The 25415-nt window shown below is 37.6% G+C and overlaps 1 protein-coding gene across 1 annotated transcript in view; it reads left to right on the forward strand.

Annotated features, from left to right (window-relative positions):
• The window catches only part of SCFD1 (sec1 family domain containing 1), a 142228-nt gene that overhangs the window by 39369 nt on the left and 77444 nt on the right, over positions 1 to 25415 (forward strand). Inside the window, exons 9-10 of the mRNA XM_059914032.1 lie at positions 340 to 425; positions 8402 to 8501. Coding sequence (XP_059770015.1) covers positions 340 to 425; positions 8402 to 8501 — 186 coding nt within the window. The remainder of the gene's footprint in view (positions 1 to 339; positions 426 to 8401; positions 8502 to 25415) is intronic.

Genomic DNA, 25415 nt, shown 5'->3' on the forward strand with positions numbered 1-25415 from the left:
GTCTTTTCAAGTCCAAGTTAGGATAATATTGAATAGTAAAGAAGCTAAAATGTGAGAATTGCTGTTTTGTAAAGGAATTCTAAATTTCTTAGTTCCAAAATTAAGAATACGTTGTGTATTACCAACTGTTCTTCAAGAGTTGATGTAGCACAGGGAACTCTACTCAATATTCTGTGATAGCCTATATAAGAAAAGAATCTAAAAAAAGATGAATATATGTATATGTATAACTGAATCACTTTGCTGTACACCTGAAACTAACACAACATTGTAAATCAACTATGCTCCAATAAAATTAAATATTTTTAGAAAAAGTTAATGTAAAATTTCGTTTTTCAGAAACTAGATAAGAAACTTCGGGAAAATCTGAGAGATGCAAGAAACAGTCTTTTTACAGGTGACACACTTGGAGCTGGCCAGTTCAGGTATTATGTTAGTTAATACACCTTATATGCTTGAAAATGAAACATTTTTAGAGTTTTTTGGGTTGTTTTTCCTTGTCTGATAGAATACCCTTATACTGGAAAGTCTAGATCAGGGTTTTGATTCAAATCGTTCTTAAAAATACAAATGGAATATTTTATTTAATTTACCTTCTTTTGTTAGAATTTTCTGTTTTTCATTTTTATCATCTGTAGGATACATTTTTCTGTTTATACGGCTTTTGAAGTAAGAAGCCACTTCCTTTTAATTATCATTAAGTCTCTTAGTAATGAAAAAAAGTAAGTTGAATAACTTGTGATGCCTATGTCTATTTCTACCTGTCTATTAACTGGTTTCCATTTTTACATTAAAATACTGGCAAAGTATTTTTGTCTTTGTTACCATGTCTAGCATGAGTAGATAATGCCAGAGTTACTGACTGCTCAATTATTATTGAATAGAAATATTTTTTTCAAACTGTCCATTATAGTGTATTTAACTTTTGTTTATTAAAAATAATGAGGCATCAGGGCTGTGCCTCTGAGGTGGGAGAGCCAACCTCAGGACACTGGTCCACATGAGACCTACCAGCTCCACGTAACACCAAACGGCAAAAATCTCTCAGAGATCTCCATCTCAACATCAAGACCCAGCTTCACTCAACGACCAGCAAGCTACAGGGCTGGACACCCTATGCCAAACAACTAGCAAGACAGGAACACAGCCCCATCCATTAGCAGGGAGGCTGCCTAAAATCATAAGGCCACAGACACCCCAAAACACACCACCAGACGTGGACGTGCCCACCAGAAAGACAAGATTCAACCTCATCCACCAGAACACAGGCAATAGTCCCCTCCACCAGGAAGCCTACACAACCCACTGAACCAACCTTACCCACTGGGGACAGATACCAAAAACAACAGGAACTACGAACCTGCAGCCTGTGAAAAGGAGACCCCAAACACAGTAAGATAAGCAAAATGAGACGACAGAAAAACACACAGCAGATGAAGGAGCAGGGTCAAAACACACCAGACCTAACAAATGAAGAGGAAATAGGTAGTCTACCTGAAAAAGAATTCAGAATAATGATAGTAAGGATGATCCAAAATCTTGGAAATAGAATAGACAAAATGCAAGAAACATTTAACAAGGACGTAGAAGAACTAAAGAGGAACCAAGCAACGATGAAAAACACAATAAATGAAATTAAAAATACTCTAGATGGGATCAATAGCAGAATAACTGAGGCAGAAGAAAGGATAAGTGACCTGGAAGATAAAATGGTGGAAATAACTACTGCAGAGCAGGATAAAGAAAAAAGAATGAAAAGAACTGAGGACAGTCTCAGAGACCTCTGGGACAACATTAAACGCACCAACATTCGAATTATAGGGGTCCCAGAAGAAGAAGAGAAAAAGAAAGGGACTGAGAAAATATTTGAAGAGATTATAGTTGAAAACTTCCCTAATATGGGAAAGGAAATAGTTAATCAAGTCCAGGAAGCACAGAGAGTCCCATACAGGATAAACCCAAGGAGAAACACGCCAAGACACATATTAATCAAACTGTCAAAAATTAAATATAAAGAAAACATATTAAAAGCAGCAAGGGAAAAACAACAAATAACACACAAGGGAATCCCCATAAGGTTAACATCTGATCTTTCAGCAGAAACTCTGCAAGCCAGAAGGGAGTGGCAGGATATACTTAAAGTGATGAAGGAGAAAAACCTACAACCAAGGTTACTCTACCCAGCAAGGATCTCATTCAGATTTGATGGAGAAATTAAAACCTTTACAGACAAGCAAAAGCTGAGAGAGTTCAGCACTACCAAACCAGCTTTACAACAAATGCTAAAGGAACTTCTCTAGGCAAGAAACACAAGAGAAGGAAAACACCTACAATAACAAACCCAAAACATTTAAGAAAATGGGAATGGGAACATACGTATTGATAATTACCTTGAATGTAAATGGGTTAAATGCTCCCACCAAAAGACACAGACTGGCTGAATGGATACAAAAACAAGACCCATATATATGCTGTCTACAAGAGACCCACTTCAGACCTAGAGACACATACAGACTGAAAGTGAGGGGATGGAAAAAGATACTCCATGCAAATGGAAATCAAAAGAAAGCTGGAGTAGCAATTCTCATATCAGACAAAATAGACTTTAAAATAAAGAATATTATAAGAGACAAAGAAGGACACTATATAATGATCAAGGGATTGATCCAAGAGGAAGGTATAACAATTGTAAATATTTATGCACCCAACATAGGAGCACCTCAATACATAAGGCAAATACTAACAGCCATAAAAGGGGAAATTGACAGCAACACAATCATAGTAGGGGACTTTAACACCCCACTTTCATCAATGGACAGATCATCCAAAATGAAAATAAATAAGGAAACACAAGCTTTAAATGATACATTAAACAAGATGGACTTAATTGATATTTATAGGACATTCCACCCAAAAACAACAGAATACACATTTTTCTCAAGTGCGCATGGAACATTCTCCAGGATAGATCATATCTTGGGTCACAAATCAAGCCTTGGTAAATTTAAGAAAATTGAAATCGTATCAAGTATCTTTTCCGACCACAACGCTATGAGACTAGATATCAATTACAGGAAAAGATCTGTAAAAAATACAAACACATGGAGGCTACACAATACACTACTTAATAATGAAGTGATCACTGAAGAAATCAAAGGGGAAATCAAAAAATACCTAGAAATAAATGACAATGGAGATACGACGACCCAAAACCTATGGGACGCAGCAAAAGCAGTGCTAAGAGGGAAGTTTATAGCAATACAAGCCTACCTCAAGAAACAGGAAACATCTCGAATAAACAACGTAACCTTGCACCTAAAGCAATTAGAGAAAGAAGAACAAAAAAACCCCAAAGCTAGCAGAAGGAAAATAATCATAAAGATCAGGTCAGAAATAAATGAAAAAGAAATGAAGGAAACAATAGCAAAAATCAATAAAACTAAAAGCTGGTTCTTTGAGAAGATAAACAAAATTGATAAACCATTAGCCAGACTCATCAAGAGAAAAAGGGAGAAGACTCAAATCAATAGAATTAGAAATGAAAAAGGAGAAGTAACCACTGACACTGCAGAAATGCAAACGATCATGAGAGATTACTACAAGCAACTCTACGCCAATAAAATGGACAACCTGGAAGAAATGGACAGATTCTTAGAAATGCACAAACTGCCGAGACTGAACCAGGAAGAAATAGAAAATATGAACAGACCAATCACAAGCACTGAAATTGAAACTGTGATTAAAAACCTTCCAACAAACAAAAGCCCAGGACCAGATGGCTTCACAGGTGAATTCTATCAAACATTTAGAGAAGAGCTAACACCTATCCTTCTCAAACTCTTCCAAAATATTGCAGAGGGAGGAACACTCCCAAACTCATTCTACGAGGCCACCATCACCCTGATACCAAAACCAGACAAAGATGTCACAAAGAAAGAAAACTACAGGCCAATATCACTGATGAACATAGATGCAAAAATCCTCAACAAAATACTCGCAAACAGAATCCAACAGCACATTAAAAGGATCATACACCATGATCAAGTGGGGTTTATCCCAGGAATGCAAGGATTCTTCAATATACGTAAATCAATCAATGTGATACACCATATTAACAAATTGAAGGAGAAAAACCATATGATCATCTCAATAGATGCAGAGAAAGCTTTCGACAAAATTCAACACCCATTTATGATAAAAGTCCTGCAGAAAGTAGGCATAGAGGGAACTTTCCTCAACATAATAAAGGCCATATATGACAAACCCACAGCCAACATTGTCCTCAATGGTGAAAAACTGAAACCATTTCCACTAAGATCAGGAACAAGACAAGGTTGCCCACTCTCACCACTATTATTCAACATAGTTTTGGAAGTGTTAGCCACAGCAATCAGAGAAGACAAAGAAATAAAAGGAATCCAAATCGGAAAAGAAGAAGTAAAGCTGTCACTGTTTGCAGATGACATGATACTATACATAGAGAATCCTAAAGAGGCTACCAGAAAACTCCTAGAGCTAATCAATGAATTTGGTAAAGTAGCAGGATACAAAATTAATGCACAGAAATCTCTTGCATTTCTATACACTAATGACGAAAAATCTGAAAGTGAAATTAAGAAAACACTCCCGTTTACCATTGCAACAAAAAGAATAAAATATCTAGGAATAAACCTACCTAAGGAGACAAAAGACCTGTATGCAGAAAATTATAAGACACTGATGAAAGAAATTAAAGATGATACAAATAGATGGAAAGATATACCATGTTCCTGGATTGGAAGAATCAACATTGTGAAAATGACTCTACTACCCAAAGCAATCTACAGATTCAATGCAATCCCTATCAAACTACCACTGGCATTTTTCACAGAACTAGAACAAAAAATTTCACAATTTGTATGGAAACACAAAAGACCCCGAATAGCCAAAGCAATCTTGAGAACGAAAAATGGAGCTGGGGGAATCAGGCTTCCTGACTTCAGACTATATTACAAAGCTACAGTAATCAAGACAGTTTGGTACTGGCACAAAAACAGAAATATAGGTCAATGGAACAGGATAGAAAGCCCAGAGATAAACCCACGCACATATGGTCACCTTATCTTTGATAAAGGAGGCAAGCATATACAGTGGAGAAAAGACAGCCTCTTCAATAAGTGGTGCTGGGAAAATTGGACAGATACATGTAAAAGTATGAAATTAGAACACTCCCTGACACCATGCACAAAAATAAACTCAAAATGGATTAAAGACCTAAGTGTAAGACCAGACACTATCAAACTCTTAGAGGAAAACATAGGCAGAACATTCTATGACATACATCACAGCAAGATTCTTTTTGACCCAGCTCCCAGAGAAATGGAAATAAGAACACAAATAAACAAATGGGACCTAATGAAACTTAAAAGCTTTTGCACAGCAAAGGAAACCATAAACAAGACCAAAAGACAACCATCAGAATGGGAGAAAATATTTGCAAATGAAGCAACTGACAAAGGATTAATCTCCAAGATTTACAAGCAGCTCATGCAGCTCAATAACAAAAAAACGAACAACCCAATCCAAAAATGGGCAGAAGACCTAAATAGACATTTCTCTAAAGAAGATATACAGATGGCCAACAGATACATGAAAGAATGCTCAACATCATTAATCATTAGAGAAATGCAAATCAAAACTACAATGAGATATCATCTCACACCGGTCAGAATGGCCATCATCAAAAAATCTAGAAACAATAAATGCTGGAGAGGGTGTGGAGGAAAGGGAACTCTCTTGCACTGTTGGTGGGAATGTAAATTGATACAGCCACTATGGAGAACAGTATGGAGGTTCCTTAAAAAACTACAAATAGAACTACCATACGATCCAGCAATCCCACTACTGGGCATATACCCTGAGAAAACCATAGGTCAAAAAGAGTCTTGTACCAAAATGTTCATTGCAGCTCTATTTACAATAGCCAGGACCTGGAAGCAACCTAAATGTCCATCGACAGATGAATGGATAAAGAAGATGTGGCACATATATACAATGGAATATTACTCAGCCATAAAAAGAAATGAAATGGAGGTATTTGTAATGAGGTGGATGGAGTTAGAGTCTGTCATACAGAGTGAAGTAAGTCAGAAAGAGAAAAACAAATACAGTATGCTAACACATATATACGGAATCTAAGGGAAAAAAAAGCCATGAAGAACCTAGTGGCAAGACGGGAATAAAGACACAGACCTACTAGAGAATGGACTTGAGGATATGGGGAGGGGGTGGGGTGAGATGTGACAGGGTGAGAGAGTGTCATGGACATATATACACTACCAAATGTAAAATAGGTAGCTAGTGGGAAGCAGCCGCATAGCACAGGGAGATCAGCTCGGTGCTTTGTGACCACCTAGAGGGGTGGGATGGGGAGGGTGGGAGGGAGGGAGATGCAAGAGGGAAGAGATATGGGAACATATTGTATATGTATAACTGATTCACTTTGTTATAAAGCAGAAGCTAACACACCATTGTAAGGCAATTATACTTCAATAAAGATGTTTAAAAAAAATAAGTAAATAAATAAAATAAAATAATGGACCGTTTTGGGGGGAGGAAGTAAAGAAACCCACACCAATGGCTGAAAATTATTTCAAGGGGAATAGACAGTATTTTGGAAAATTAATTATTATCCCTAGTTTTAGGTGAATTAATAAGTAAAGCCTGTGAAAATAAACTGATACTCAGTATAACTGCCTTCCAGGAATTATACTCTTATGGTAACCTTTCAGAGACTTCATTTTAAGTCAACTTGATGGCTCTTACAGTTTTATATACTATTCCTATAATTTGCAGTTGATACTAACATTGTGTTTCAAATTGTTTGTTCAACTGTTTGACCTCCCATGTTACTTTAAACTGTTTTGCAATTTCATTGCTGGTCTAAATATTCTTCTAAGTAATGATATTTCTTATTAAGTAGAGCAGAAACATCAAATTCTCATCTGATTTTTTTTTCAACAGAAGCAACCACTATGTCATACCTTACTGAACAGTTTCTTTTTTATTGTGCTCTGGTATAAGCCTTAGAAACCAATATAAAGGCACTGTTTTATTTAGATAAATTTTTTTTAGTGTATTCACATAATCATAATATAATTGTCTTACTTTTAGTTTGTTGTGTGCATTTCTAAATTATTTGAATTAGGGGTCAGCAACCTTGTCAGACTATTTATTGTTAAATGTATTTGAATCCAATTGTAGGCTAATGATTCTCAACGAGAATTTGGTAATGTCTAGAGACATGTCAGTCGTCACAACTGGTTAGTTGCTACTGGAATCTAGTGGGGTGCATTATGGGATGCTGCTACACATCCTACACTGCACAGGACAACTCCCCATAATAAGAAATTATCCAGCCACAAATGTCAGTAGTGCTGAGTTAAGAAACCCTGCCGTAGGCTATCCTCCCTGCCCTCCACCTAGCTCTGGAATAATAAACGATAGTAGGTGGTGGTAAGGGTGCCACTCCTACCTTTTTATCGCCAAGTCTTATAATTAATGCAGTTGGGAGTTCACTGTCTTACACCCAGTAGGGTGTAATGAGTTACTGAAATTGTCAGAGGTCTTTCAGGAGAAAATACATATAGTAAATAAAATCAGATAGCAATGCCTATTGAAAATTGACGTGTACTCTTGATACAGTAGTGCCTCTAAAGCGAAATCTCTATGCCTTTTGGAGACACATGGTAACCAAATGACTTTGTGCCTCAATTTGCTTTAAATGTAGTTTATTTCATATCTAAATGATAGTGATGGAGTTAAACAATATATGACGTGTCTGGTAAGTGAGTAATTATATAATTAGTTACTGTTATGGTATAATGTTTTAGTTTCATATCTTATAATGGGATAGGGTTTTGTGAGCCTCTTCTCTTGAGTCTGCTTTTTTGAATTTGTGTTTTCAGGAAAAAATTGGAATTTGTAATTTATGAAACTATTGAACATTTGTATAAATTCGTAAGATCCTACTCTCTGTAATTGTTTTCCCTGAACCTGACAAAGGGTTTTCTTTTTTTCCTTTTATTCAAAAATGTAAAATATAAATCTGAGCAGAAGGAACTTATTCTTACTTTGATAACTATAAAAATTATTCTGTAGAAGTATTTGTATAGATTTTTTCCTTTAAGAAAGTTCCCTAAGTAAGACTTATAATCTAGCATTATACACAGGCTCTAGGTAGTACAAAACATTGCTTTACTTGATTGTACTAGAAAATTTTTTAGAAAGCAAAGTATTATGGAATGTCAATATTAGTATACTTATTGTTCATATGAAAATGACATATACTGAAAGTAGTAGAAGAATGTAGATGTATACACAGGTATTAAGAGTTACATAATTTTTTTTAATATATTTACAGCTTCCAAAGGCCTTTATTAGTCCTTGTTGACAGAAACATAGATTTGGCAACTCCTTTACACCATACTTGGACATATCAAGCCTTGGTGCATGACGTACTGGTAAGAGGCTAAATATTACCACTTTTTGCTAAAATGTAGTAACATTCAATGGTCTTAATTTAAAATTAACATCATGGCTACAGAAATACAGATGAGAAGGATGGAGCTGACAAATAGAAACAAAAAAGGTGATGGAATTTGGTATCACTAGATGTGGATGCTGGAGAATAGTGAAGCCTTGAGGTTTAAAGTTCCAAATTTCTGGTCTTTAAATTACAGGATAAATCAGTGGTATTGGAATGATGGGGAACAAAAGAATGGAGGAAAATGAGTGGCAGGGTTTTTTTTTAATTTTTCATACTGAGTAAGTAAATAAATTTGTTCTCCTTGGGAGAAAAGATGTAATTTCTCCTTTTTTTCCTGGGAATCTGTTAAGCCTCATTTTATGGTAAAAATAAATAGTATTTTTTATATTACATCATACATTTTTTGAAGTAATTCCACATAGGTAATTTCATGCTTAAAACTAAAATCTGTTTTATCCATGCATATATTGATCTACTAAACATTGTAAATAGCATGTGATATACACAGATAAATAAAAACAGCCCCAATCTTCAAAGATAATGGAAAGAAAAGATGTATACAAATAATTTCTGTATAAGACCCTATGTAAAAGGGCCAGAATGGTCCCCATTTGTAAGATAGAAAAATTGAGACACAGAAGTTAAAGGATATGAACCTAAATTACTGGCTTTGCCAAGACCAGCACTCTAATTTACTAAATCCTAGCCCAAGCCTCTAGGGATTATAGTATATAATAGCATCATTATTGCAAAGATTGCCTGAAATGTCATCCAGAAAGGAAATGAAAGACATGCAATAGATGGTTTTGGTTTAATGGTTTATTTCTTTAAAACACAGACTCTAACTGTAAAGTATTTCTTTTAATAAATCAGATTTTAGGATTACTGATGGAAATTGGCAGTTCTGCACACTTCTCTATCCTAGAGTCCTCTGCGATTATGGACTCAAGGATAAGTGTCAATGATAGTAGTCAACTCTGATTCAGTAGAGAGAGTGAGAAGAATCAAAGGGACACTGGATTCAACCCTGAGTAACAGAACATGGAAAGTAGTTTTCATAGGTCAATAAGAGGCTGAAGGACCACTATTGGAGTGCCTACTCTTTTTTTTTTTTTAATTAATTAATTAATTTATTTATTTTTGGCTGTGTTGGGTCTTCGTTTCTGTGCGAGGGCTTTCTCTAGTTGTGGCAAGCAGGGGCCACTCTTCATTGCCGTGCACGGGCCTCTCACTATCGTGGGCTCTCTTGTTGGGAGCACAGGCTCCAGACGCACAGGCTCAGTAGTTGTGGCTCACGGGCCTAGTCACTCCGCGGCATGTGCGATCCTCCCAGACCGGGGCTCGAAGCCGTGTCCCCTGCATTGGCAGGCAGACTTTCAACCACTGCGCCACCAGGGAAGCCCTGAAGTGCCTACTCTTTGACAGAACATTCTAGACCCTGGTTTTAGCAATAAATAAAGCAAATGAAAATATTCCTTTCTTCCTGTATCTTACATTCTAGTAGGAGGGACAGGCAATGAATAAAATAAAATACGTAATATTTCCTAAGGTGAAAAATACTCTCGAGAAAAGTAAAGTTAAGTAATGATGAACAGGATTGCAGTTTTTTGTTTTCTTTTTAACATCTTTATTAGAGTATAATTGCTTTACAATGGTGCGTTAGTTTCTGCTTTATAACACAGTGAATCAGTTATACATATGTTCCCATATCTCTTCCCTCTTGCGTCTCCCTCCCTTCCACCCTCCCTATCCCACCCCTCTAGGTGGTCACAAAGCACTGAGCTGATCTCACTGTGCTATGCGGCTGCTTCCCACTAGCTATCTATTTTACGTTTGATAGTGTATATGTCCATGCCACTCTCTCACTTTGTCCCAGCTTACCCTTCCCCCTCCACATATCCTCAAGTCCATTCTCTAGTAGGTCTGTGTCTTTATTCCCGTCTTGCCCCTAGGTTCTTCATGACATTTTTTTCTTTTTTTTTTCTTTTCCTTTAGATTCCATATATATGTGTTAGCATATGGTATTTATTTTTCTCTTTCTGACTTACTTCACTCTGTATGACAGACTCTAGGTCCATCCACCTCACTACAAATACCTCAATTTCGTTTCTTTTTATGGCTGAGTAATATTGCATTGTATATATGTGCCACATCTTCTTTATCCATTCATCTGTTGATGGACACTTAGGTTGCTTCCATGTCCTGGCTATTGTAAATAAAGCTGCAATGAACATTTTGGTACATGACTCTTTCTGAATTATGGTTTTCTCAGGGTATATGCCCAGTAGTGGGATTACTGGGTCATATGGTAGTTCTATTTTTAGTTTTTTAAGGAACCTCCATACTGTTCTGCATAGTGGCTGTATCAATTTACATTCCCACCAACAGTGCAAGAGTGTTCCCTTTCCTCCACACCCTCTCCAGCATTTATTGTTTCTAGATTTCTTGATGATGGCCATTCTGACCGGTGTGAGATGATATCTCATTGTAGTTTTGATTTGCATTTCTCTAATGATTAATGATGTTGAGCATTTTTTCATGTGTTTGTTGGCAATTTGTATATCTTCTTTGGAGAAATGTCTATTTAGATCTTCTGCCCATTTTAGGATTCGGTTGTTTGTTTTTTTCATATTGAGCTCCATGAGCTACTTTAAAATTTTGGAGATTAATCCTTTGTCAGTTGCTTCCTTTGCAAATATTTTCTCCCATTCTGAGGGTTGTCATTTGGTCTTGTTTATGGTTTCCTTTGCTGTGCAAAAGCTTTGAAGGTTCATTTGATTATTTTTGTTTTTATTTCCATTTCTTTAGGAGGTGGGTCAAAAAGGATCTTGCTGTGATTTATGTCATACAGTGTTCTGCCTATGTTTTCCTTAAGAGTTTGATGATGCCTGGCCTTACATTTAGGTCTTTAATCCATTTTGAGTTTATTTTTGTGTATGGTGTTAGGGAGTGTTCTAATTTCATACTTTTACATGTACCTGTCCAGTTTTCCCAGCACCACTTATTGAAGAGGCTGTCTTTCCTCCACTGTATATTCTTAACCCCTTTATCAAAGATAAGGTGACCATATGTGCGTGGGTTTATCTCTGGTCTTTCTATCCTGTTCCATTGATCTGTATTTCTGTTTTTGTGCCAGTACCATACTGTCTTGATTACTGTAGCTTTGTAGTATAGTCTGAAGTCAGGGAGCCTGATTCCTCCAGCTCCATTTTTCTTTCTCAAGGTTGCTTTGGCTATTCAGGGTCTTTTGTGTTTCCATACAAATTGTGAAATTTTTTGTTCTAGTTCTGTGAAAAATGTCATTGGTAGTTTGATAGGGATTGCATTGAATCTGTAGATTGCTTTGGGGAGTAGAGTCATTTTCACAATGTTGATTCTTCCAATCCAAGAACATGGTATATTTCTCCATCTATTTGTATCATCTTTAATTTCTTTCATCAGTATCTTATAATTTTCTGCATGCAGGTCTTTTGTCTCCTTCGGTAGGTTTATTCCTAAACATTTTATTCTTTTTGTTGCAGTGGTAAATGGGAGTGTTTTCTTAATTTCACTTTCAGACTTTTCATCATTAATGTATAGGAATGCAAGAGATTTCTGTGCATTAATTTTGTATCCTACTTTACCAAATTCATTAATTAGCTCTAGTAGTTTTCTGGTAGCATCTTTAGGATTCTCTATGTATAGTATCATGTCATCTGCAAACAGTGACAGCTTTACTTCTTCTTTTCTAATTTGGATTCCTTTTATTTCTTTTTCTTCTCTGATTGCTGTGGCTAAAACTTCCAAAACTATGTTGAATAATAGTGTTGAGAGTGGGCAGCCTTGTCTTGTTCCTGATCTTAGTGGAAATGGTTTCAGTTTTTCACCATTGAGGATGATGTTGGCTGTGTGTGTGTCATATATGGCCTTTATTATGTTGAGGGAAGTTCCCTCTATGCCTACTTTCTGGAGGGTTTTTATCATAAATGGGTGCTGAATTTTGTCGAAAGCTTCCTCTTCATCGATAGAGATGATCATATGGTTTTTCTCCTTCAATTTGTTAATATGGTGTATCACATTGATTGATTTGCGTATATTGAAGAATCCTTGCATTCCTGGAATAAACCCCACTTGATCATGGTGTATGATCCTTGTAATGTGCTGTTGGATTCTGTTTGCTAGTATTTTGTTGAGGATTTTTGCATGTATGTTCATCAGTGATATTGGCCTGTAGTTTTCTTTCTTTGTGACATCTTTGTCTGGTTTTGGTATCAGGGTGATGGTGGCCTCATAGAATGAGTTTGGAAGTGTTCCTCCCTCTGCTGTATTTTGGAAGAGTTTGAGAAGGATAGGTGTTAGCTCTTCTCTAAATGTTTGATAGAATTCTCCTGTGAAGCCATCTGGTCCTGGGCTTTTGTTTGTTGGAAGATTTCTCATCACAGTTTCAATTTCAGTGCTTGTGATTGGTCTGTTCATATTTTCTATTTCTTCCTGGTTCAGTCTCGGCAGGTTGTGCATTTCTAAGAAATTGTCCATTTCTTCCAGGTTGTCCATATTATTGGCATAGAGTTGCTTGTAGTAATCTCTCATAATCCTTTGTATTTCTGCAGTGTCAGTTGTTACTTCTCCTTTTTCATTTCTAATTCTATTGATTTGAGTCTTCTCCCTTTTTTTCTTGATGAGTCTGGCTAATGGTTTATCAATTTTGTTTATCTTCTCAAAGAACCAGCTTTTAATTTTATTGATCTTTGCTATCGTTTCCTTCCTTTCTTTTTCATTTATTTCTGATCTGATCTTTATGATTTCTTTCCTTCTGCTAACTTTGGGGTTTTTTTGTTCTTCTTTCTCTAATTGCTTTAGGTGCAAGGTTACGTTGTTTATTTGAGATGTTTCCTGTTTCTTAAGGTAGGATTGTATTGCTATAAACTTCCCTCTTAGAACTGCTTTTGCTGCATCCCATAGGTTTTGGGTCGTTGTGTCTCCATTGTCATTTGTTTCTAGGTATTTTTTGATTTCCTCTTTGATTTCTTCAGTGATCACTTGGTTATTAAGTAGTGTATCGTTTAGCCTCCATGTGTTTGTATTTTTTACAGATCTTTTCCTGTAATTGATATCTAGTCTCATAGCATTGTGGTCGGAAAAGGTACTTGATATGATTTCAGTTTTCTTAAATTTACCAAGGCTTGATTTGTGACCCATGATATGATCTATGCTGGAGAATATTCCATGAGCACTTGAGAAGAATGTGTATTCTGTTGTTTTTGGGTGGAATGTCCTATAAATATCAATTAAGTCCATCTTGTTTAATGTATCATTTAAAGCTTGTGTTTCCTTATTTATTTTCATTTTGGATGATCTGTCCGTTGGTGAAAGTGGGGTGTTAAAGTCCCCTACTATGATTGTGTTACTGTCGATTTCCCCTTTTATGGCTGTTAGCATTTGCCGTATGTATTGAGGTGCTCCTATGGTGGGTGCATAAATATTTACAATTGTTATATCTTCTTCTTGGATCGATCCCTTGATCATTATGTAGTGTCCTTCTTTGTCTCTTGTCATAGTCTTTATTTTAAAGTCTATTTTGTCTGATATGAGAATTGCTCCTCCAGCTTTCTTTTGATTTCCATTTGCATGGAATATCTTTTTCCATCCCCTCACTTTCAGTCTGTATGTGTCCCTAGGTCTGAAGTGGGTCTCTTGTAGACAGCATATATACGGGTCTTGTTTTTGTATCCATTCAGCAAGTCTGTGTCTTCTGATGGGAGCATTTAATCCATTTACATTTAAGGTAATTATCGATATGTATGTTCCTATTACCATTTTCTTAATTGTTTTGGGTTTGTTATTGTTGGTCTTTTCCTTCTCTTGTGTTTCCTGCCTAGAGAAGTTCCTTTAGCATTTGTTGTAAAGCTGGTTTGGTGGTGCTGAACTCTCTCAGCTTTTGTTTGTCTGTACAGGTTTTAATTTCTCCATCGAATCTGAATGAGATCCTTGCTGGGTAGAGTAATCTTGGTTGTAGGTTTTTCTCCTTCATCACTTTAAATGTGTTCTGCCACTCCCTTCTGGCTTGCAGAGTTTCTGCTGAAAGATCAGCTGTTACCCTTATGGGGATTCCCTTGCATGTTATTTGCTGTTTTCCCCTTGCTGCTTTTAATAATTTTTCTTCGTATTTAATTTTTGATAGTTTGATTAATATGTGTCTTGGCGTGTTTCTCCTTGGATTTATCCTGTATGGGACTCTCTGTGCTTCCTGGACTTGATTAACTATTTCCCATATTAGGGAAATTTTCACCTATAATCTCTTCAAATATTTTCTCAGTGCCTTTCTTTTTCTCTTCTTCTTCTGGGACCCCTATAATTCGAATGTTGGTGCGTTTAATGTTGTCCCAGAGGTCTCTGAGACTGTCCTCAGTTCTTTTCATTCTTTTTTCTTTATTCTGCTCTGCAGTAGTTATTTCCACTATTTTATCTTCCAGGTCACTTATCCATTCTTCTGCCTCAGTTATTCTGCTATTGATCCCGTCTAGAGTATTTTTAATTTCATTTATTGTGTTGTTCATCATTGTTTGTTTGCTGTTTAGTTCTTCTAGGTCCTTGTTAAACGTTTCTTCTATTTTGTCTATTCTATTTCCATGATTTTGGATCATCTTTACTATCATTATTCTGAATTCTTTTTCAGGTAGACTGCCTATTTCCTCTTCGTTTATTAGGTCTGGTGGGGTTTTACCTTGCTCCTTCATCTATGGTGTGTTTTTCTGTCTTCTCATTTTGCTTAACTTACTTTGTTTGGGGTCTCCTTTTCGCAGGCTGCAGGTTCGTAGTTCCTGTTGTTTTTGGTGTGTGTCCCCAGTGGCTAAGGTTGGTTCAGTGGGTTGTGTAGGCTTCCTGGTGGAGGAGACTAGTGCCTGTGTTCTGGTGGATGAGGCTGGATCTTGTCTTTCTGGTGGGCAGGTCCACGTCTGGTGGTGTGTTTTGGGGTGTCTGTGGCCTTATTATGATTTTAGGCAGCCTCTCTGCTAGTGGATGGGGCTGTGTTCCTATCTTGCTAGTTGTTTGGCATAGGGTGTCCAGCACTGTAGTTTGCTGATCGTTGAGTGAAGCTGGGTCTTGGCGTTGAGATGGAGATCTCTGGGAGATTTTTGCCGTTTCATATTATGTGGAGCTGGGAGGTCTCGTGTGGACCAGTGTCCTGAAGTTGGCTCTCCCACCTCAGAGGCACAGCACTGACTCCTGACTGGAGCACCAAGAGCTTTTCATCAACACGGCTCAGAATAAAAGGGAGAAAAAATAGAAAGAAAGAGAGAAAGAAGATAAAATAAAATAAAGTAAAGTAAAATAAAATAAAGTTATTAAAATAAAGAATAAAAAATAATTATTACAAAAAAAATTTTTTTTAATTAAAAAAATTTAAAAACAAAAAAATGGACAGACAGAACCCTAGGACAAATGGTGAAAGCAAAACTATACAGACAAAGTCACACACAGAAGCATACACATACACACTCACAAAAAGAGAAAAAGGGGATAAAATAATATATCTTTGCTCCCAACGTCCACCTCCTCAATTTGGGATGATTCGTTGTCTATTCAGGTATTCAACAGATGCAGGGTACATCTCGTTGATTGTGGAGATTTAATCCTCTGCTTCTGAGGCTGCTGGGAGAGATTTCCCTTTCTCTTCTTTGTTCGCACAGCTCCTGGGGTTCAGCTTTGGATTTGGCCCCACCTCTGCGTGTAGGTTGCCTGAGGGCGTCTGTTCTGTGCTCAGATAGGACGGGGTTAAAGGAGCAGCTGTTTCAGGGGTTCTGGCTCACTCAGGCCAGGGGGTGGGAGGGGTATGGATGCGGGGCGAGCCTGCGGCGGCAGAGGCTGGCAGGACGTTGCACCAGCCTGAGGTGCGCCGTGTGTTCTGCCGGGGAAGTTGTCCCTGGATCACGGGACCCTGGCAGTGGCGGGCTGCACAGGCTCCTGAGAGGGGCGGTGTGGATAGTGACCTGTGCTCGCACACAGGCTTCTTGGTGGCGGCAGCAGCAGCCTTAGCGTCTCATGCCCGTCTCGGGGGTCTGTGCTGATAGCCGCGGCTCGCGCCCGTCTCTGGAGCTCGTTTAGGCGGCGCTCTGAATCCCCTCTCCTCGCGCACCAGGAAACAAAGAGGTAAGGAAAAGTCTCTTCCCTCTTCGGCCGTTCCAGACCTTTTCCTGGACTCCCTCCCGGCTAGCCGTGGTGCACCAGCCCCCTTCAGGCTGTGTTCACGCAGCCAACCCCAGTCCTCTCCCTGGGATCTGACCTCTGAAGCCGGAGCCTCAGCTCCCAGCCCCGCCTCACCCCGGCGGGTGAGCAGACAAGCCTCTCGGGCTGGTGAGTGCTGGTCGGCACCGATTCTCTGTGCGGGAACCTCTCCGCTTTGCCCTCTGCACCCCTGTTGCTGCGCTCTCCTCCGTGGCTCCAAAGCTTCCCCCCTCCGCCACCCGCAGTCTCTGCCTGCGAAGGGCCTTCCTAGTGTGTGGAAACCTTTCCTCCCCAACAGCTCCCTCCCTCTGGTGCAGGTCCCGTCCCTATTCTCTGTCTCTGTTTTTTCTTTTTTCTTTTGCCCTACCCAGGTACATGGGGAGTTTCTTGCCTTTTGGGAGGTCTGAGGTCTTCCACCAGCGTTCAGTAGGTGTTTTATAGGAGCAGTTCCACCTGTAGATGTATTTCTGATGTATCTGTGGGTAGGAAGGTGATCTCCGTGTCTTACTCTTCTGCCATCTTGAAGCTGCCCCCAGGATTGCAGTTTTAAAATTGGGAAGACCTCGCTGAAAAAGAGACATTTCAGGAAAGATCTAATGGAGAGAAGGTAGTGAATTATGTAGCTATTTGGGAGAATAGCATTCCAGGCAGAAGGATGCCTGATATGTTTAAAAGATGGCAAGGCAGCCAAAGTGGCCAGAGCAAGTAAGGCAGGGAAAAGTAGCAGGAGATGAAGTTAAATAGAACACGGGATGCAATGTAGCATAGGACATTAAAGGCCACTGTAAGGATATTGATTTTTAATTTGAGGGAAGCAGAGAGCCTCACATAGTTTTGAGTAAAGGAATGACATCTGATACACATTTTAAGAGTATCATCCTAGCTACTATATTGAAAAAGACTCTTTGGGGACATAGGAAGAGTCAAGGAGACCAGTTAGGAGTTGCAGTTATCTTAGCAAGAGATGATGGTGTTTTACACCAAGATGGAAATGGTGAGGGTTGTGATAATCTATTGAATGTAGAGTATAGGATTGACCGATGAATTGGATGTGAGATGTAAGAGAGAGGAGCCAAAGATGACTCCAAAGTTTTGGCCTTTGCAAATGGACAGATGTTCTTTATTGAGATGGGAAAGACGTGGGAGAAGCAGTTTTTGGGGGAAGATCAGAGGTTGAGTTTTGGACATGTTAAATGTGAGATGCCCATTAAGATATTCAAGTGTAGATATCATTAGATAGTTAGATATATGAGCCTGGAATTAAGGAGAAACATCTAGTCTAGAGAAATAAATTTAGAAGTAGTTCATATATAGATGGCATTTAAAGCCAAGAGGTAAGATGAGATCACCAAGGGAGTGAGTATAGATAGAAGAGAGAAGAGGTCTGAGAACTGATCTCTGAGGCATTTCAGCATTTAGATATTGGCGTGGTGAGTAGGAATGAGCAATATAATATAGGAAGTAGCAGCCAGTGAGGTATGAGAACTAGGTCTGTGTTGTTTTGGAAGCCAGTGAATTAAATGTTTCAAACAGGAGACAGAAATTAACTTGTACAAATGCTGAGGACTAAGAAGTCACCATTGCATGTGGCAGTGTCAGGGTTATTAGTGAATTTGGTAAGAGTGGCTTCTGATCACTCTGATACCAAAACCAGACAAAGATGTCACAAAGAAAGAAAACTACAGGCCAATATCACTGATGAACATAGATGCAAAAATCCTCAACAAAATACTAGCAAACAGAATCCAACAGCACATTAAAAGGATCATACACTGTGATCAAGTGGGGTTTATCCCAGGAATGCAAGTATTCTTCACTCTACGCAAATCAATCAATGTGATACACTATATTAACAAATTGAAGGAGAAAAACTATATGATCATCTCAATCGATGCAGAGAAAGCTTTTGACAAAATTCAACACCTATTTATGGTAAAAAACCCTCCAGAAAGTTGGCATAGAGGGAACTTTCCTCAACATAATAAAGGCCATATATGACAAACCCACAGCCAACATCGTCCTCAATGGTGAAAAGCTGAAACCATTTCCACTAAGATCAGGAACAAGACAAGGTTGCCCACTCTCACCACTATTATTCAACATAGTTTTGGAAGTTTTAGCCACAGCAATCAGAGAAGAAAAAGAAATAAAAGGAATCCAAATTGGAAAAGAAGAAGTAAAGCTGTCACTGTTTGTAGATGACATGATACTATACATAGAGAATCCTAAAGATGCTACCAGAAAACTGCTAGAGCTAATCAATGAATTTGATAAAGTAGCAGGATACAAAATTAATCACAGAAATCTCTTGCATTCCTACACACTAATGATGAAAAATCGGAAAGTGAAATTAAGAAAACACTCCCATTAACATAGCAACAAAAAGAATAAAATATCTAGGAATAAACCTACCTAAGGAGACAAAAGACCTGTATGCAGAAAATTATAAGACACTGATGAAAGAAATTAAAGATGATACAAATAGATGGAGAAATATACCATGTTCTTGGATTGGAAGAATCAACATCGTGAAAATGACTCTACTCCCCAAAGCAATCTACAGATTCAATGCAATCCCTATCAAACTACCAATGGCATTTTTCACAGAACTAGAACAAAAAATTTCACAATTTGTATGGAAACACAAAAGACCCTGAATAGCCAAAGCAACCTTGAGAAAGAAAAATGGAGCTGGAGGAATCAGGCTCCCTGACTTCAGACTATACTACAAAGCTACAGTAATCAAGACAGTATGGTACTGGCACAAAAACAGAAATACAGATCAATGGAACAGGATAGAAAGACCAGAGATAAACCCACGCACATATGGTCACCTTATCTTTGACAAAGGAGGCAAGAATATACAGTGGCAAAAAGACATCCTCTTCAATAAGTGGTGCTGGGAAAACTGGACAGGTACATGTAAAAGTATGAAATTAGAACACTCCCTAACACCATACACAAAAATAAACTCAAAATGGATTAAAGACCTAAATGTAAGGCCAGGCATCATCAAACTCTTAGAGGAAAACATAGGCAGAACACTGTATGACATAAATCACAGCAAGGTCCTTTTTGACCCACCTCCTAGAGAAATGGAAATAAAAACAAAAATAAACAAATGAGACCTAATGAAACTTAAAAGCTTTTGCACAGCAAAGGAAACCATAAACAAGACGAAAAGACAGCCCTCAGAATGGGAGAAAATATTTGCAAATGAAGCAACTGACAAAGGATTAATCTCCAAAACATACAAGCAACTCATGCAGCTCAATATCAAAAAAACAAACAACCCAACCCAAAAATGGGCAGAAGACCTAAATAGAGATTTCTCCAAAGAAGATATACAGATTGTCAGCAAACACATGAAAGAATGCCCAACATCATTAATCATTAGAGAAATGCAAATCAAAACTACAATGAGATATCATCTCACACCGGTCAGAATGGCCATCATCAAAAAATCTACAAACAATAAATGCTGGAGAGGGTATGGAGAAAAGGGAACCCTCTTGCACTGTTGGTGGGAATGTAAATTGGTACAGCCACTATGGAGAACAGTGTGGAGGTTCCTTAAAAAACTAAAAATAGAACTACCATATGACCCAGTAATCCCACTACTGGGCATATACCCTGAGAAAACCATAATTCAGAAAGAGTCATGTACCAAAATGTTCATTGCAGCTCTATTTACAATAGCCAAGACATGGAAGCAACCTGAGTGTCCATCAACAGATGAATGGATAAAGAAGATGTGGCACATATATACAATGGAATATTACTCAGCCATAAAAAGGAACGAAAGTGAGTTATTTGTAGTGAGGTGGATGGACCTAGAGACTGTCATACAGAGTGAAATAAGTCAGAAAGAGAAAAACAAATACCATATACTAGCACATATATATGGAATCTAAAAAAAAAAAAAAAAAAAAAGATTGTCAGAAGAACCTAGGGGCAAGACAGGAATAAAGATGCAGACCTACTAGAGAATGGACTTGAGGATACGGGGAAGGGGAAGGGGAAGCTGGGACAAAGTGAGAGAGTGGCATCGACATATATACACTACCAAACGTAAAATAGATAGCTAGTGGGAAGCAGCCGCATAGCACAGTGAGATCAGCTCGGTGCTTTGTGACCACCTAGAGGGGTAGGATAAGGAGAGTGGGAGGGAGGGAGATGCACGAGGGAAGAGATATGGGGACATATGTATATGTATAACTGATTCACTTTGTTATAAAGCAGAAACTGACACACCATTGTAAAGCAATTATACTCTAATAAAGATGTTAAAAAAAAAAAGAGTGGCTTCTGTAGTGTAGGGGTTAAACACTGAAGTGGGTATAAGAGAGATTGGAAGAAGAGGCATAGGTGAGAGAATATAGACAAACCTTGAAAGAGTTTTACTGTATAGGAGAGCTGAGAAAAGGGGTGACTGCTGGAAGGGGACGTGAAGTCAAAAAAAGATTTTTAAATGAGAGAAAGTACAGCATGTTTGTGTATTCCCTATTGGGGAATGATCGAAAGAGAAGAGTTGGTTGTGGAGATAAGAGTGTCCTGCAGGTCTGTATGAGGCATTAGTGACCAGGATGACTACAGACCAGGATTTCTCAACCTTGGCATTATTGACATTTTGGGCCTGATAATTCTTTGCTGTAGGGGGCTGTCCTGTGTATTGTAGGATGTTTAGCAGCATCCCTGACCTCTACCCTCTAGATACCAGTAGCAATCCTTAGTTCTGGACAACCAAAATGTCTTCATTGTCAAATATTCCCATGGGGTGGAGAGGGGCAAAATTGTCTCTGATGAAGAATTACGGTTATAGGCTGATGATGGGAGTTTCAAAGCTGGAGTTGTTTTAGGGAAGAGGACAAGTGAAGAGTCTGGGAGTAACAAGGACGACACCTAGCCCAATCCTGGGTCCAGTGGTTTGAGATGTGTGACAAGTAAAAAAAAAAAAAAAAAAAGGTTGTGGTCTGAGAAGGCTACAGGGGATAGCCAGTTGGTGTTCAACTAGAGCAAGAAAGTGTTCAGTGGAAGTTGAGAGTAGATGTTCAGAATAGGAGATTTTGCTGATGACTGAGTATGAGTTCCAGAGGGTAGACAGAATGGTTTCAGGAATCCAGTAAGAATGAGAGATGGAATCTGAAAAGGGGTGGCATGATGAGATAGTTTTGGTAGTCTCAAATTAGATTTGGTTGGTGGGGCCCTGCCTGTTGAGTGGGAGCAAGGATCTTAGAGCATACACATCAGGGGTCACCTCTTCATTCCTGCCAGTGGTGTGTGGAGGCCATATAGCGCATCAAGATACCGGGATCCTTTCTAATTCCTAAACTTGAAGAGTTCCTGGGGGAAATTAAAGTACATGATGCTTTGAGTGCAGGCGATAAGATGTGTGTACAGGTAATTGCAATGTAAAGGAATATGCTGAGTCCCCATTGTCAGAAGAGAAATTGGGAAACATAAGTTATGGCAGACATTCCCCAAAACTAGACAAGGCTAATACTGATTTTGAGGGTTTTACTATTGCAGAGTGAAATGAGAATAATAAGGAATATGAAATGAGTTTTTACAACTGACCTTGTATCCTTGTGAGATATACTAATTTTTATTTTCTACTATTTGAAGTTAAAATATTATTTTAAAAATACAAGACGGTAAAAGTATATGGTAGGGGTTTGGGGGGCTTTGTTCTAATCTTCTTCACTTCACAGAATAAGAAGTTGGAAACCATGTGTTTCCAAGGAATTCAATTCAACAAATATTTATTAAGTGCCTCCTCTGTACCAGACACTGCTGGTCACTGGGCTACAAGGTAAACAAAGGAGACATGATCCCTGCTTGCGTGGAGGTTACAATAGTGGATTCCTGTGGACATTTGGGTTATTGTTGTTTTTATTTTTTGTTATAAATAATAGAGCAATGCACATCTCTAGTTAACTTTCTTTCTTAGACGAGGTTCTCAGATTCCATATTACCCTTTAAGCCGTCTTTTCTCAGTAACATTATTATTAGAATATTTAGGTCTTGTGAAAATAGTCTCTGAGAAAATTGGATATAACAACCTATACAACTTACAATGAGTTAATCCTGTTCATTAATTTTAATACACTTTCTAGATGTGAAAAAACTACAACTGAGATATCATAACCAATTGTAAGCAAGCCATTTTTTATTGATTGTTAAAACTGCAGCTTTTTGAGGTTTCTTCCGAGTTTTCAAAATTCTTAATAGTTATACCCTCCACCTCCACAAGATGGAGTAAAAGTTGTAGATGGGAGTTTCAAGTTTAACTTGAAATTGGAGCTTGCTTTTTATATTAAATATCTTTGCCTGAAAATCCAGAACATTGATAATATTTATATATCAGGCCCTGGAAACTGCTGTGAAAATTCACACAGCCTCTCTGTGTGTCAGAAAGGTGATTGTTGTCCTTTAACATGGGAGATACACTCTTCTGATGAAAAACTTTGCAGTGTCCCTTTCCTTTTCTCAGGACATAAGAAGCAAAATTAGTAATTAGAAAGTCATGATTCCTTTTTGTCGTGTCTTGGTTGCAAGGGCTGTGGATCTGATTGTTCAACTGCAATGAGTAGTTTTAGGCAAAGGGTGGACATTATTTCATTGCCGTGTCTTGTCCTTTAGTTGGCCTTTGTTTTTTTGAATCTTAGGTGCCTTTGTTTGTGCCTTTGGCCCTCTGCTACTGACCCTCATTATTTAAAATATTAAATCAGAATTTGTACTAATTACATAAGGACTTTAGTAAAGTTTATTTTGTTCTTGCCACTCAAGAAGAGAAAAGGAAGTCATTTCCAAGTTAATATATACTTTTAAAAGGTTATTAGAAAAACATTTTAGAAGCACTCGTTTTCTTAAAGATATATGACATTCTGCATTTGGTTGATTGTATCTTTGTGGGGTACAATTTGACATTATTTCTCTTTTTTCCAGTATTTCCTGTAAACTGATAGATCTAGAGACTTAATTAGATTTGGCGCAATTCCTTGCCAAAATAAAAGTTACTTTTACTTTGCTTGGCTTTTTTTCTCATGTGAATATAAATCTTAGCTCTGCATAAATAGGTGTTAACCTATATTACCCAAATGTAACTTTGTTAATATTAGCTCTGTCTGCCTCTCCTGGTCTGCTTTAACTCATGAAAGGAAAACAAGACCACTGAAGACTTACCCATGTTTTCCCAGTGGGATTTACTTATATCTGGTGATTTGGCACACCCTTGTCCAGTTTTCTAAGTCAGGAAAGAGTGAATATCAGTGGGAATAGATTAGACTTTACCATGTGAAAACTAATTCTGTTGTCTTCTATACCCATGTCTTCAGTTCCTTTAACATGATTGAGTACAGCACAGAATGTTCTGATTTCCCAGTTTTCAAGACTGAAATTACTTTTCCTTATTTGCCTGGCTATTAGTGTAAACAATAGGAATGTTTCTTGCCGCTATTATGTTATTTCTCAAAACTCTTAACATCTTTGATTCCTTTATCATTTTGTGTTTTAAGTATTCCATCAATACTTTAGTAATAATATGCTGTCCTATTTTTAGAGCAGTAATTTTGCTAACAAGTTACTTGTGTTTTGAATGAGCTGTGTGTCATCACCACGGAAATAGTACTTCACTAGAAATTCTAGTTAATAAAGCTTAACTATTTAAAAATGTTTCTTTTCTTCAGTATCTTTGTTTTGTTAGATAACTTTTAAAAACAAAAGTTCTTCTCAGATGTAGTTGTTAACACCTGTTTATTGTACTTTCTTCCTATGTGGATGATTTGCTGTGCCAAGGTGAGGTTAAGGTATGGGATGGGAAAAGGGATTAAATAGGGTTATATTATGTTATGTTTATCCTATGATAATATAAGGAGCCCATAAGAAAGACATAATACTAACAGGTTGAAATACAATATAGTATACTCTTGTTTGTCAAGAGGCTTGTTACTCTACTCGCAGTTAGACATCTATATATTTTGCACTCTTTTTTTTTATGTCATAGGGGAAAATGACAAGGAAGTAAGCTATTATAAAGGATTTATTTGAGAAAGTTACAGGGTATGGTCTAAGGATCCAATCTCAGTATTAATGACCTTTTCCTGTCAAGAGGAAATTAAATTATATTCAGTACAGTTAATTTGCTAAGACCTAGAAGTTTAATCATTAAGAACTTATATCTTAGAACGAAGATGATAGTATCACAGTCATGCTAGATAATTTCTCCATATAATTTCTTTTGCTCATCATTCATTTGCTTATTGATATCCATATTTTATCTCTAGCTCACTATTCTTCAGAGTAGAGTTGAACCATAAAATACTGCTATTACATAAAGGAACCCACAAGTCTAATGCAAGAAGGAGAGAGAAAGAATAGAAAAGATAGCTCACTTTTGTTTTGTTTTTTTGTATGTTTGTTTTTTGAGAAAGGGCAAAAAAAATGAAGCCTCACGTGAGTAAAATTATGTCTATGCAGAAAAGCTTAGCAACTATTAGTATGACTGGCTCTTAGCATTTATGTGAAAGGGAGTGCTATTGTTATTGTAGCTTCTGTTGTAATTTTTTTTTTAAATGCGATCCATCAAGTAACAGGTCAGACTGTTAAGACTCTCTTAAGAGTTTAAAAATTACATTTAAGGTTATGTTTGTTACTGGAAACAATTAAGCATCAAGAGATGTGG

Source organism: Balaenoptera ricei, chromosome 2, assembly GCF_028023285.1.
Source record: "Balaenoptera ricei isolate mBalRic1 chromosome 2, mBalRic1.hap2, whole genome shotgun sequence".
Classification (NCBI taxonomy): domain Eukaryota; kingdom Metazoa; phylum Chordata; class Mammalia; order Artiodactyla; family Balaenopteridae; genus Balaenoptera; species Balaenoptera ricei.